The sequence below is a fragment of the Phyllopteryx taeniolatus genome, chromosome 15, assembly GCF_024500385.1.
Source record: "Phyllopteryx taeniolatus isolate TA_2022b chromosome 15, UOR_Ptae_1.2, whole genome shotgun sequence".
Classification (NCBI taxonomy): Eukaryota; Metazoa; Chordata; class Actinopteri; order Syngnathiformes; family Syngnathidae; genus Phyllopteryx; species Phyllopteryx taeniolatus.
In genome coordinates this window covers 14636407-14647866 of record NC_084516.1, presented here as the reverse complement: position 1 = coordinate 14647866, position 11460 = coordinate 14636407, and the positions used below count along the sequence as shown (strand labels likewise).

The following is an 11460-nucleotide window of genomic DNA, read 5'->3' as shown; positions in this document are numbered from 1 at the left end:
TAGGCTCCAGCACGCCCGCGACCCTAGTGAGGAGAAGCGGCTCAGAAAATGGATGGATGGAGATACAATAATGGCCAGGCTGTGTTCGCATTTCCCCACCAGTGGCCTTTACCTGAGATTAGTGTATCCTTGTTTAAGATGATATATGGACGTTATATTTAGCCCATCTTTCTCTCTCTCAGCCGCAAGATTGCTGACTGCAGGTTGAATTCTACTGTGCCTGTGTAGAAGCAGGTTGCATAATAATATTAATAGGTTCCGCTCAGCAGCATACATAGACTAATGGCAGCCAAGATACGAAAGCAAAAACCTTTCAAAGTGATGCATATAAACAGGTACTGTATGTACAGGGCGTCCTCAATTTTCTAGAGGCCAGGTAACCCAAATTTGTTCTGTAGTAGGAACGCACCATAGTTTATCACTAAGAACATAGAAGTCATCTTCTCTTTCCGAACCTTTCCGTATGCGTGGCCGTGGCCTTCTTTAAGGCTCATTCTCATAGAATTTGATAGACTTTTCCTTCTTGACTCAAAAATACCAATTGCAGCTATTAGCTATTTTACATTTGATAATATAATGCACAAAAATAACACATTTGTCTGAGTATAATCGCATCGATATTTCTTTTCAGATTTCCATGTACAGTATAAAGCCATAAGAATATATTGGGGGATAGTTTAGCATTGGCTAAAGTGATTACGGTTTACATTTTGACAAGTTGTGGAAAATAAGTAGTTGTCAATGAAATGTTGTGTAAAAAAAAAAAAAAAAGTGACGATTTATGTTTGTGCAATTTGTAGGTTGTCGCCTTATGAAGTCCAGTCCATTGACTTGCATTATTTTAGGGGGCCGACCTGCCACATTCAATATGGCGGACACCACGTATCCGAGCAATGGGCCAACCCAGTCAACGCGAGGTCTATTTATGTTTGATGTCTCCATTTTCTTCCGTTTATCTGGGGTCGGGGCACGGGAGCAGCAGCTTAAGCATGAAGCCCAACCACTTCATCCTGGTCTTCAGGAGGATCCCAGGCCATGCGGAAGACACAGGGCTCATTTCGAGTCTCTTCATTGCAACGTTCCTAGCTCCTCAAAACATTATTTTAGTTATGTATATGTGTGTGGTTAGCTTGTCTTGACAGGTTTGAATCAAGTGTTTTCTACAGGTACCGCGGCTCCTCTCACATTTCAAAAACATGCATGTTTGTTACATTGAAGACTCGAAATTGTCCTTTGGTGTGAATGCTTGTTTGTCAATATGTGATCTGGGGTATCGCACACAAAGTCAGCTGGCACAGGCTCCAGCTCACCCACGACCATGAGAATAAGCGCTACAGAAAATGGAGTCTTACGTAATTGTCTCATAGTGCAGTCCATTTTCACTAGCTGCAATCAAAGCAAAGTGTCAATGTAAAACCAAATACAAGTCAGCACTCTTTATTTTACAGTAGTACTGCCAGATTCTTAAATTATCTTCAAACAAACAGGCACATTGATTCAGTGGCTTATATGATAAGAAATAATAGTTTGTTATCCCAGTGGCTTCTCAGTTCAAGCCCTGCAATAAATGCACAAACGCAAAACAACAACACTCATCCAAGGTCAATATAAATTAAAAGCCAGTGCATATAATGGCTGCATCACTCCTCGGTGTCGGAGGTCTCCAAGGGCTCCGTGTTGTGCGTCAGCATGTAGTTGTCCATATCGATGGAGGGGCAGTTGTGTATGGAGTAGCGCAGACGCTCGGCCAGCACCGCCTGGCTCGTGTACGGTGGAAGACGCAGCAGGAAGAAGCACGTCTGGGCCGTCGGCAGGCCGTTGACGGGCTGGGGGTGAGAAGATCATCCTTATTTGATCCATTTTTGAGGAAATTCGAGAGAAGAATACAGAAATGATCAAAAACAGAAGCGCAATACCAATTTTATATTAGACAGAAAACAAACTTGAATTGATTTATTTTATACACTATGTGTTGATTACTTTTATCATACATTATTTTTATGTACAGTAGAACCTTGGGTCACCAAATTAATTCGTTCGGTGACCCTGATTATAGCCTGAAATGTTTGCAAATCAAGTTTGTTTCCCATTGAAATGAATGGAAGGGCAATGTATCCATTCTAGCCACAAAACAAAGTTCTTATTTATTGGTGTGCGTTTAAAATAAATACCATAGAATACCGAGATAAGTGAAAGCACACTTTCTGTTCAGCATGGTTTGAGCTTGTCGCAAAATTTGAAGTTTTCTCAATTCGCTACAGTTGTTAACATGCTGTAGAACACAAAGAAAGAGACAAGTATATATTTAAAAAAAAAAAAAGCCTTCCAGCGCAAAGCAGTGCAGTCCCTCCGCAGAAGCCAGCAAGAGAGCTAAAGACAGGCCCCATCCATGGAGTACAGCATGTGTTCCAACTTTGGCCACAGTATCAGAGCTCGCCGGTGATGGTGTTACGCGAGGCTTCCCGGTCTAAACAAATCCCCTTCCCTTCCTTGCGTGCCATCTCAATGCGTGACTAAACGGCATTGTTTATATTCACCATGGATACTGCTAGCTGGACAATGGTCGCCACATCCCACAATGCAACGCGGCTTTCACTTTGCATCCGTTTATTTTTAGAGCAGCCATCTTTTTACAGCCTTCACTCACCCGATCCACCTTGATGATCTGGAACTTTTGCGTCATGTCCGCCGGGTTGGACGGAAGCCGGGATCTGCCGGAGACGAAGCGCAGGAAGAGAACGCGCTCCTCGTTGGTGAACTCCTCCAAGCTCTGCCAGAACCAGGCCACCAGTTGGTGACTCTCTGAGATGTCGCGGTAGTGCACCAGCTTCTTGAGCGTCTCCACCGACACCTCAGGCAGGCCGCACACAAGCTGCTCCAGCTGCTGAGCGGTCAGCAGCGAGAGGAGCGGCACGGGGATGATGGCCGACATGCCCTCTCTGACTGACGCCACCTGGAAAAAAGGCAATGTCAGCTTTGTTGTCAGTGGTGGGAAGTAACTAAGTACAAATACTTGTGTCAACCTCATCTTTTTTTTTCTTTTAAAACCATGTTTGAATGCAAATAGTGTGTGGATTTGATTTGAAAAATGTGAAGACTTAAAGGTCAGAGGACAAAGATTTTGAAAAACTTCTAAAACTAAAACTCTAGAACCCCTTTACAAACCACATCTGCTATTTCGAAGTGATTATATGGCAGTTCAATCGATAAATATGATGCAAAATGCGCCTTCTGTTTTTTGCATCCAGCGCCTTCCGGTCTTCGTCTCTTTCCGGCGCTGTGACGTCACACGAGCCAAACATCCTGTTCATTCGGCGTTCCGTGCTGTTGTTCCCATCCTTGTGTATTTGTTGTCGTATGATTTAACGATGCCACGATGTTTTATTGTGTGGCAATTGGTTGTACAAATGGTTCAGGCAGCGGCAACAGTTTTTTTGGGGGGGCTTTCAAAGTGAAAAAAGGAATACGTGACCAGTGGATAGTGAAAGTCGCTCGACGGGAAGAAACGTGATCAGCTATGGATGCCTAGCAAGCATTCCAAAGTCTGTGCTGATCACTTCGAACGCAACTCGAGCGAGGGGCACACAATATATAGGACTACTGCATCCTGCGCCGTGTCACTGAAACATATATGACTATATAATGCGTATAAGTCGTGCTCAAAAATATTGGCACCCCTGTGGTGGCATTATTTCAAGCAATGAGTGTATAAAAGGACATGCTTTTGACATACCGTCACATCGAGCCAGTGCTCACTCTCCTTTTCTGTTGTACAGCTGCTACTTGGCTGCTCGTCGTCGTCGTCACTGTCCGATCGGCTCAAACGTGTACGCTTTGACGATGCCAAGTTCAGTTGGGTGCTCCTGTACGTCGAAATCCTCCTCCTCCACATATTCCAACACGTTGCTCGCCATTGCGTAAAGTGTGTAGCACGCTGTGTTTGTCAATTGCAACGTCACTTCTTGTAGCCCTTGCGGTGGCTAGAGTAACCACACCCCGGTGTATTGAGCTTCGGGTATGTTCGGGGATGACTCAATATGCGTTATAAAAAAAACCATTTTTAGCTAAACTATGGTTGAAAACTTGCTGGAAGTTCCGTGCATGTATTACATAACATATAAACAATGCAAATATTAATTTTAACTGACCCCATAACATCTTTGTCATCTGACCTTTAACACTTTCAAATGGATCGCATTGCACTGCTGTTTAAACCGAAGGGGTTAAACTTCACAGTATTACTGTCATCGCTTCAAACCTGAGAATCCATTTCATGAAGTCTGTACTGCAGTGCTCTTTCCACGTATTCTGTCCTGTTGGAAAAGTTGAGGGAAATGTTTTGGCCTCCAGGAACCACTGGCACCAGTCTTCCGTCTGCACTGTAGCCCACGAATGAATCCAGTGGGATCATCTTCACAAGGAGACACGGTAACATTCATTAAAAATATAAATAAAAGCTATTTGAGGTTGAGACTAATCCATGTCATTCGTTGTTTCCGTTTTCAACTGGCAATGGAAAATAAAAAGAAATAAATATTTTATTTGTTGCCTGCACGGTGGGAGGACTGGTTAGCACATCTGCCTCACAGTTCCGGGGACCGGGGTTCGAATCCCGGCCCCGTCTGTGTGGAGTTTGCATGTTCTCCCCGTGCCTGCGTGGGTTTCTCCGGGCACTCCGGTTTCCTCCCACATCCCCAAAACATGTATGGTAGGTTAATTGACGACTCTAAATTGCCCGTAAGTGTGAATGGTTGTTTGTTTCTATGTGCCCTGCGATTGGCTGGCGACCGTTTCAAGGTGTACCCCGCCTCCCGCCCGAAGATAGCTGGGATTGGCTCCAGTAGCCCGCGACCCTAGTGAGGAGAAGAAAAAAAGAAGATGGATGGATTTCATTTGTTTTTAATCTATCGCAAAAAATGAAATACCAGAATCTTCATATTTCAATTTTAGGAACATGTGCTTTTCCTGCAGTCAAAACAGAGAACATCTTCAAATTGGTCTATTTGCACCATACTGTACTGACTTTTTGGTGCCACGCCCCTCTAGCTGAGACATATACTGTAGGTCCTCATGTTTTGGATGTGATTTGTCTTCTTGTCCATATGTGGTTTACCATGTGGAAATGAATAAGTTGAAAACAATGCGATCAGACAGAAAAACAGTGGTTGAAAGCATATGTTCTGTTTCAGATGTAGCGCATTACATGCATTACAATAACGTTTCAAACGTCTTTGCCCTTTATATAATGTGGCTGAGGGATCATTTGATGGATTGTGGTCGTGGTCCTGACTAATTGTGATACTCAACGTATCTTTACCAAACTTCCAGGTCATGTAAACCCGAACAATTAAATATTAAAACCAATTCTGTCAAGTTTTTAATTTCCTTGCCAATTAAAATTGGGAAAGAACAAATGATGCGCGGATGGAGACATCTCACCACATGGAAGTTCTCCTCCGTGATGCCACTATTCTCCAAGTGGAGAATGCCTTGTAAGGTGCGATAGGTGAGGAGGTCCACCTCTTCCAGGTCGGGCTCTCCCAGAGGCATGGAGCAGAGCTGCTTCCACACCCACGGCGCCAGATGCAGGTCCAGGGGCTTCTTGGTACGGATGGCCACTGCCATCAGTATGCCCAGGAAGCGAAACTGGACCATGTGATCTTTGGAGAGAGCGGCTGGGTTCAGCAGGAACCTGTTGGGACAAAAGACCCAAGCCTCAGACTGGATGTTCAGGAAATTAGATGCTGCGATATAGCTCAGAGGGAAGTTCACCTGTCAGTGTGACTGCCCACATCGGCAAAGCTGTTGGGGGTACGGATCAGGAGGTCCACCACGGTAGACTGCAACTCCTGCCAAAAACACAACGGAACTGATCAGTTTAGGGTTGTCTTCACACCGGTTCTGCTAGAGCGGTTGGGTTGGTCAAGTTTGAGAACTAATCCAAACACCAGTGTGCACCAACAAGTAGATTGAGACCAGTAGAAGCGTTGGTTTTGTAGGTTCAGCAGTGTTTGTTTTTGCCACGTCGGAACGACACCCACCGAAGGCTGGTGCAAACTAAAGAAGCGGCCTAAGACCAGTTGAAGAGGGGGTCTCTGCAAGTAACCTTTGATGCGAGCTCTCTGCTGGTCAAATGGGAGCACGATCATCCAAACCCTTGCTCTGCTCTAAAAATAATGAGGCCACTTGAAGAGATGGTCTTTGTACGTTTGTGGTTTGTTCAAGTTTGAACGCTATCATCTGAATGCCGGTGTAGCCCAATCAGACATACTGAGACTACTACTACTACTAATTATCCTTTATCCTTGTATGAACCAAACAAGTGGGCCAGGACCGCTTGAAGAGGGGCTCAACTAGTGTGTGTGAATGTTATAATCTGCACCCCAGTGGGCTCTGACCAAGCAGACTGAGACTGCTCGAAGAGGTGGTCTTCATACAATTTTCCAGCGTGGTTCTTTTGAGCAGTATTGAAGATTATTATCCGAACCCTGGTTCGCACAGACCAAGACTGCCTGAAGCGGTGATCTCTGCCAAGGTAAATGAACTCGAGTGCGATTGTTCGGCTAGTCTGGTTCATTTGGTCAAATGTGAACGCGATCATCTACACCTAACAAGCGGACCGAGACCACTTGAAGAGGTGGTCTTGGTTTCGGCAAATAAAATCTGGGCGATTGCTATGTTGGTAAAATGTGGTTGCATCATACAAACCCCGCAGCCCACCAAAGAAGTAGACCGAGCCCACTTGAATAGATGGTCTTGGCATGTGAACACTGCTGATTACATGAATGTGATCAAGCAGTCTGAGACTGCTTGAAGTGGTGATCTTGGAAAGTTGACTCTGGTGCACTGTTCATCGAGTGCAAATGCTACCACCTGAACACACCAAAACAAGCAGACCAACACCACCCCTTTTGCTAGTACGGTTTGTTTGGTCAAGTAAAATCCTTATCATCCACACCCTGGTGCGCCAAGCAGCAGTAGACCACTTGAAGAGGTGGTCTTTGTACAGTTGCTAGCCTATTAAATCTGGTGCGATTGCTTTGTTGGTGAAGTGTGTAGCAAACAAAATCTCTTCAAGACGGTGGTCTCCGTCTCAGCTGGTTGACTCTGTCACAGTTTCGTTCACTTCAACTCCCAACATTAAAAATGACAGTTAAAAAAACGCATATAGAATCAGAACCCAACATTTTGGACTTGAGTGTTGTTTTGTTTTGTTCTTACCTGGCACATCTCCGTGATGGTGTCATCAAACACTCCACCAGCATCGTCCGCTCCCTCGCCGACGAGCTTGACCTTCCATGCTCGAGACGGTAGTCGCAGCTCCAGAGGGTTCAGGCTCACCACTTGCTTAGCAATTTGCACAAAGATGGGCTTGCTCGAGCGCCCTCTGCAGGTTGGTTAGGAACAAACACAAAAGCATCATGAAACATTCCTATTTCAGCAGACTAGGGTAAAAGGACTCGTCTATGTGACCCACTACATTACCCATTCCCCTGACAATGGTACATACCTTGTGGAAATGCGTTTCACCGTAATCTGTGGCCCATACGTTTTTCCTTGGGTCATAGTTCTGCCAATTGAGCGCACCAGGGGCAGCGTATTGACTTTAGGCGATAGAAGACCTCTGAGTTCACCACGGATGATAGCTGTTGTCCCCGAACTGTACCTCGAAGTGGACACCTGAATGAAAACCAAGGAATAAAACAATGAAGCAGGGGTGGGATTAAATATTGATATTGTGATACGATCGCATTGTGGTAAATTATAAAAATTAGCAATGTTACTTTGTTATGTCTCACAGTACAATATCGTTTAGGGGTGGGAAAAAAATCTCAGTATCGTGCTATCCTGCATCGTTATATCTCATGGAACAGTGTCAAAAGGGACAAAAAAAAGCAATACGATATAGCACAACGCTAATCTCTCACGATACATTATCAAATTACGAGAGGGGAAAAACATATATCGCATTATACCACAAATAATATCTCTCATGGTGAAGTATCATTTAGGGTAGGGACACAATATCTGTTTCGTACTATACCGCAGTGCTTTTGAAAACAGTACAGTGTCATTTAGGTGTGGGCCAAAATATTGACATTGTGATATACAGTAACCTGTTGTTTATCACGGGGGGTTAGGTTCCAGAACACCCTTGCAGTAAATGAAATCAGCAATACAACTACTAATTATTTATTATATTAATATATATAATTATACATTTCATTCATGCATTCCAATGCCAATGTATGAAACTGCACCTTAGAGAGCGGTGTAGGTATTTTATTTGTCCACTTGAGGTCGCCATCCACACATACATTGGAACGTCGATAAAAGGGACCCCGATATAACAGATATTGGATAAAACTGACTGAACAATGTGTCCAAAAATTGTTTCCAATTGTCACATAAAATGCCCTTGACAAAGTCTGTCAGTTCCAAAAATGGCCGCTGTTGTTTACTGGCGCTGTGGCCCAATGCAGGCACAGATTGGGACTGATGTCTTTCCGGGTCATAGATATACAATATGACTAGATCCTATTCCAAAAGACGTGCCTCCCGTACCTACGTGGCGGCCATGTGATGATAGTTATATATATTGTCTATTGTATATAGAGTGCTGGCAGAGAGATCATGCTATTTTTGGTACAGCAAAAAAAGAATTTTCGTCAAGCTGTTCGGCTTTGGCAACGAAACTAAGAAGCATACTAATTCAACACGGCTCTTGAAAGCGATGTGCATATGATGAGTACTGTACGTCAACAATGTCACCATGACCAAGCAAACCGGCGTGGTAAGTTTGTATAAAATGTTTTTTCGAGCCTTTTTTAATATGTATTTACAATAAATAACTTTTAGGCCGTGAGAAAAACCTACAATACAATGATTTTGTATATGGGTCCATATGGCCTCAAAAACAAGTGCTTCAACGTAATGGACAATCGGCTATATTGGACGACCCATTGCCCCTATTAGTCCGTTCCACTGTACAACACAACACAGCACAAGTGCATGCCTATTAGGCATGCCCTGCTTGAATGACGTGAACAAACAGCCTTTGCAGATATGGTGTGAAGAGGCGATTTCCTGGGTTAACCATTTGGACTACTCGCATTCATGGTCCTGGCAATGGAGTCAACAAAATGTATTATGGGTATGCAGAATTTCTTGCTGTGATGTTTTAGACTATAAAATCAAGCTAAATTTTGCTCCTTGCATTTGTCCTGTTATGAATGTGTGCATTAGCTATTTGTCCGGCTAAGGTTGATATTTGTGAATTTATTTCATGACACTGACTGTAGTTTGTGTTTTTTTGTCCTGTTCGCAGAAAGGAAGAGCAGTATACCTTTTATGCCGAAACATTTTTACCATGTCATAGTGGAGCTTTTAAGATGCCACTGTGGTTTCTTTGTATTCTGATGGATATTTATTGAGAATTATAGCCTTTCACTCGAACAGAACAAAGTTTTTAAAGGGGAGTGACAGAAAAAACAAAGGAGAGTGAAAAGATAACTAAATGATATAGGAAAAGAAGACAACAAAGGACAAAGCAGTAGCTGTAAACAAGATGAGGAAAGTAAAGCATTATATAACTAGTACAATGACAGACTGGATTCGAGTGTTGTATGGGTCCATAGTGCAACACACTGTGAGGGAAGGACAGGACAGGGACGGGAGTGGAAGCATGCAGGACGGGTCGTAGAAATGGCTGCACAACTCAAGTGTGGTGGGAGTGGCGATGTAAATTATACACCTCTGTAGGACCAGACTGTAAGTGGGGGGGGGGATACCCAAGAAATTCACATAGTTATCTGTCACAATGAGTGAGTGGCTTCACACCCAGCGAATAAGTCCCAGGGTGTGTGTGTCTGCTGACACATGCAAGTGAATTGCATTGCAAACCATTTTGCATGCACAATAACCGTCCTGTAATTGCTGTGCCTGCACCGTGGGGGCTGAGGACCCTACCCCACCCTGACGCCTTTTTATTTCCTCTTTCTATAAGGTCTAATATGAAATACGATTACCATATTTTTGGCATCCAGGTTTAGCAGCCGCCATGACTTGAACATGAGATCAGAGAAGTGGTGGAGCACCCTGAGGCGCATGCTGAGCAGATGAGGACTGCAGTCTTTCAATGTATTGTACTGAGGAGGGACACACTGTGGAAGACCAAGCCGGAAATTTCCATAACCACCTGCAGAGGATTTTTATGTTAGTATCAAAGTCAAACAATTAGTTAGCCGTGGGAGTGTGCGAGCACCTGAGGTTTTAACGGAGGTAGAGGGTGTGGTCCACGCCGAGCTGTGGCAGCGGCCTGCCGAGATCTGTCGGATGTTCTTCCCCTGGAGGGATGTCACCAAAGTGGGCTCCTTTACCAGGTTGGAATGTCCCAGACCAAGCTGAAAAACGCATGGAAGAGGACAGCAAATGTGATGTGTTTAAAATACAACTTTGAAAATGGATTCAAAATATGACATCCAAGTGGTCATTATAGTAAATTACAGTAAATTAGCCTTCCTGCTAGCAACAAAGCTAACTCAACAGATACTTGGTGGCATAGTGAGGAAATGGACAGTTCCCAGCACACACGTTGTGGATGGCAGGAAGCGATGGGTAACCTATGGACTGACTATCGAGTTGACAATCCATCGCACTGACACCGACTCTCACAATGGTGGAACAGTAAAAACTTCACCTGCAATTTGAACCTCATAGAGTACCATTAACTCCCTCATTATGGAAGTGGGCTGAAACACCACACCTGGGTCCTTAAAACTGACTAGCCTAGCCATTTTTGACACCAACTTTCCACCAACATCAATTTTTGTATTAAATGTAATATGGCCTTCGGAGCACTTTCTAAAAACTGATCAGGAAAAAGGGCCCCCACAACTTTCATTGAGGTTACCTGTCCATCACTATTGCACCCCCAGGCGTAGACGTCCCCGGTGGAGGACAGGGCGAGGACGTGTTCACAGCCCAGGGCCACGTCCTCTATGAAATGCCCATCTAGGGCCGGGACCACCTGAGGACATGACTTGTTCTTGAGCATGGAGTCGGGCAGGCCAATCAGACGCTCTGTTGGATGAACGTATGAATAAAACAACAGCACAACCAAATATATGCATGATATTAATTGTCTTCATTTTCAATTGAGATGTACCTTGTCCAAATGTGTACACATGTCCATCGCTGGCCAAGGCAACAGAGAACTGAGTTCCACAGCTGACCTTCTTTATTCCTTTATTACACAGCTGCTCCACTTTCTGAATATATGAAGGACAAACATGCTGTCACTGTAGATGAGAGTTTTCCAAACTTCGGTGTCGATGCCCAAAATAGGCCAGTAGACATGCTATAAGAAAACCGTAGTTCCTCAAATAGTCGACATCCCCATAAAAGACGTTTGTTCTATACACTACATGAAATTAAGAGAATAAAGAATAAAGTTGCGAC

The 11460-nt window shown here is 44.1% G+C and overlaps 1 protein-coding gene across 6 annotated transcripts in view; it reads right to left on the bottom strand.

Moving 5' to 3' along the window:
• Nucleotides 1–1421: 1421 nt before the first annotated feature.
• LOC133465063 (probable E3 ubiquitin-protein ligase HERC1) overlaps nucleotides 1422–11460 on the bottom strand; it is a 77423-nt gene continuing 67384 nt past the window's right edge. For all 6 annotated transcript variants that reach the window (XM_061747462.1, XM_061747464.1, XM_061747465.1 and 3 more), the window contains 11 exons: nucleotides 11168–11270; nucleotides 10913–11082; nucleotides 10265–10403; nucleotides 10029–10198; nucleotides 7511–7680; nucleotides 7222–7387; nucleotides 5773–5849; nucleotides 5440–5692; nucleotides 4259–4411; nucleotides 2648–2953; nucleotides 1422–1826 (listed from right to left, as the gene is read on the bottom strand). In XM_061747462.1, coding sequence (XP_061603446.1) covers nucleotides 1641–1826; nucleotides 2648–2953; nucleotides 4259–4411; nucleotides 5440–5692; nucleotides 5773–5849; nucleotides 7222–7387; nucleotides 7511–7680; nucleotides 10029–10198; nucleotides 10265–10403; nucleotides 10913–11082; nucleotides 11168–11270 — 1893 coding nt within the window. In that variant the 3' untranslated portion in view covers nucleotides 1422–1640. The remainder of the gene's footprint in view (nucleotides 1827–2647; nucleotides 2954–4258; nucleotides 4412–5439; nucleotides 5693–5772; nucleotides 5850–7221; nucleotides 7388–7510; nucleotides 7681–10028; nucleotides 10199–10264; nucleotides 10404–10912; nucleotides 11083–11167; nucleotides 11271–11460) is intronic.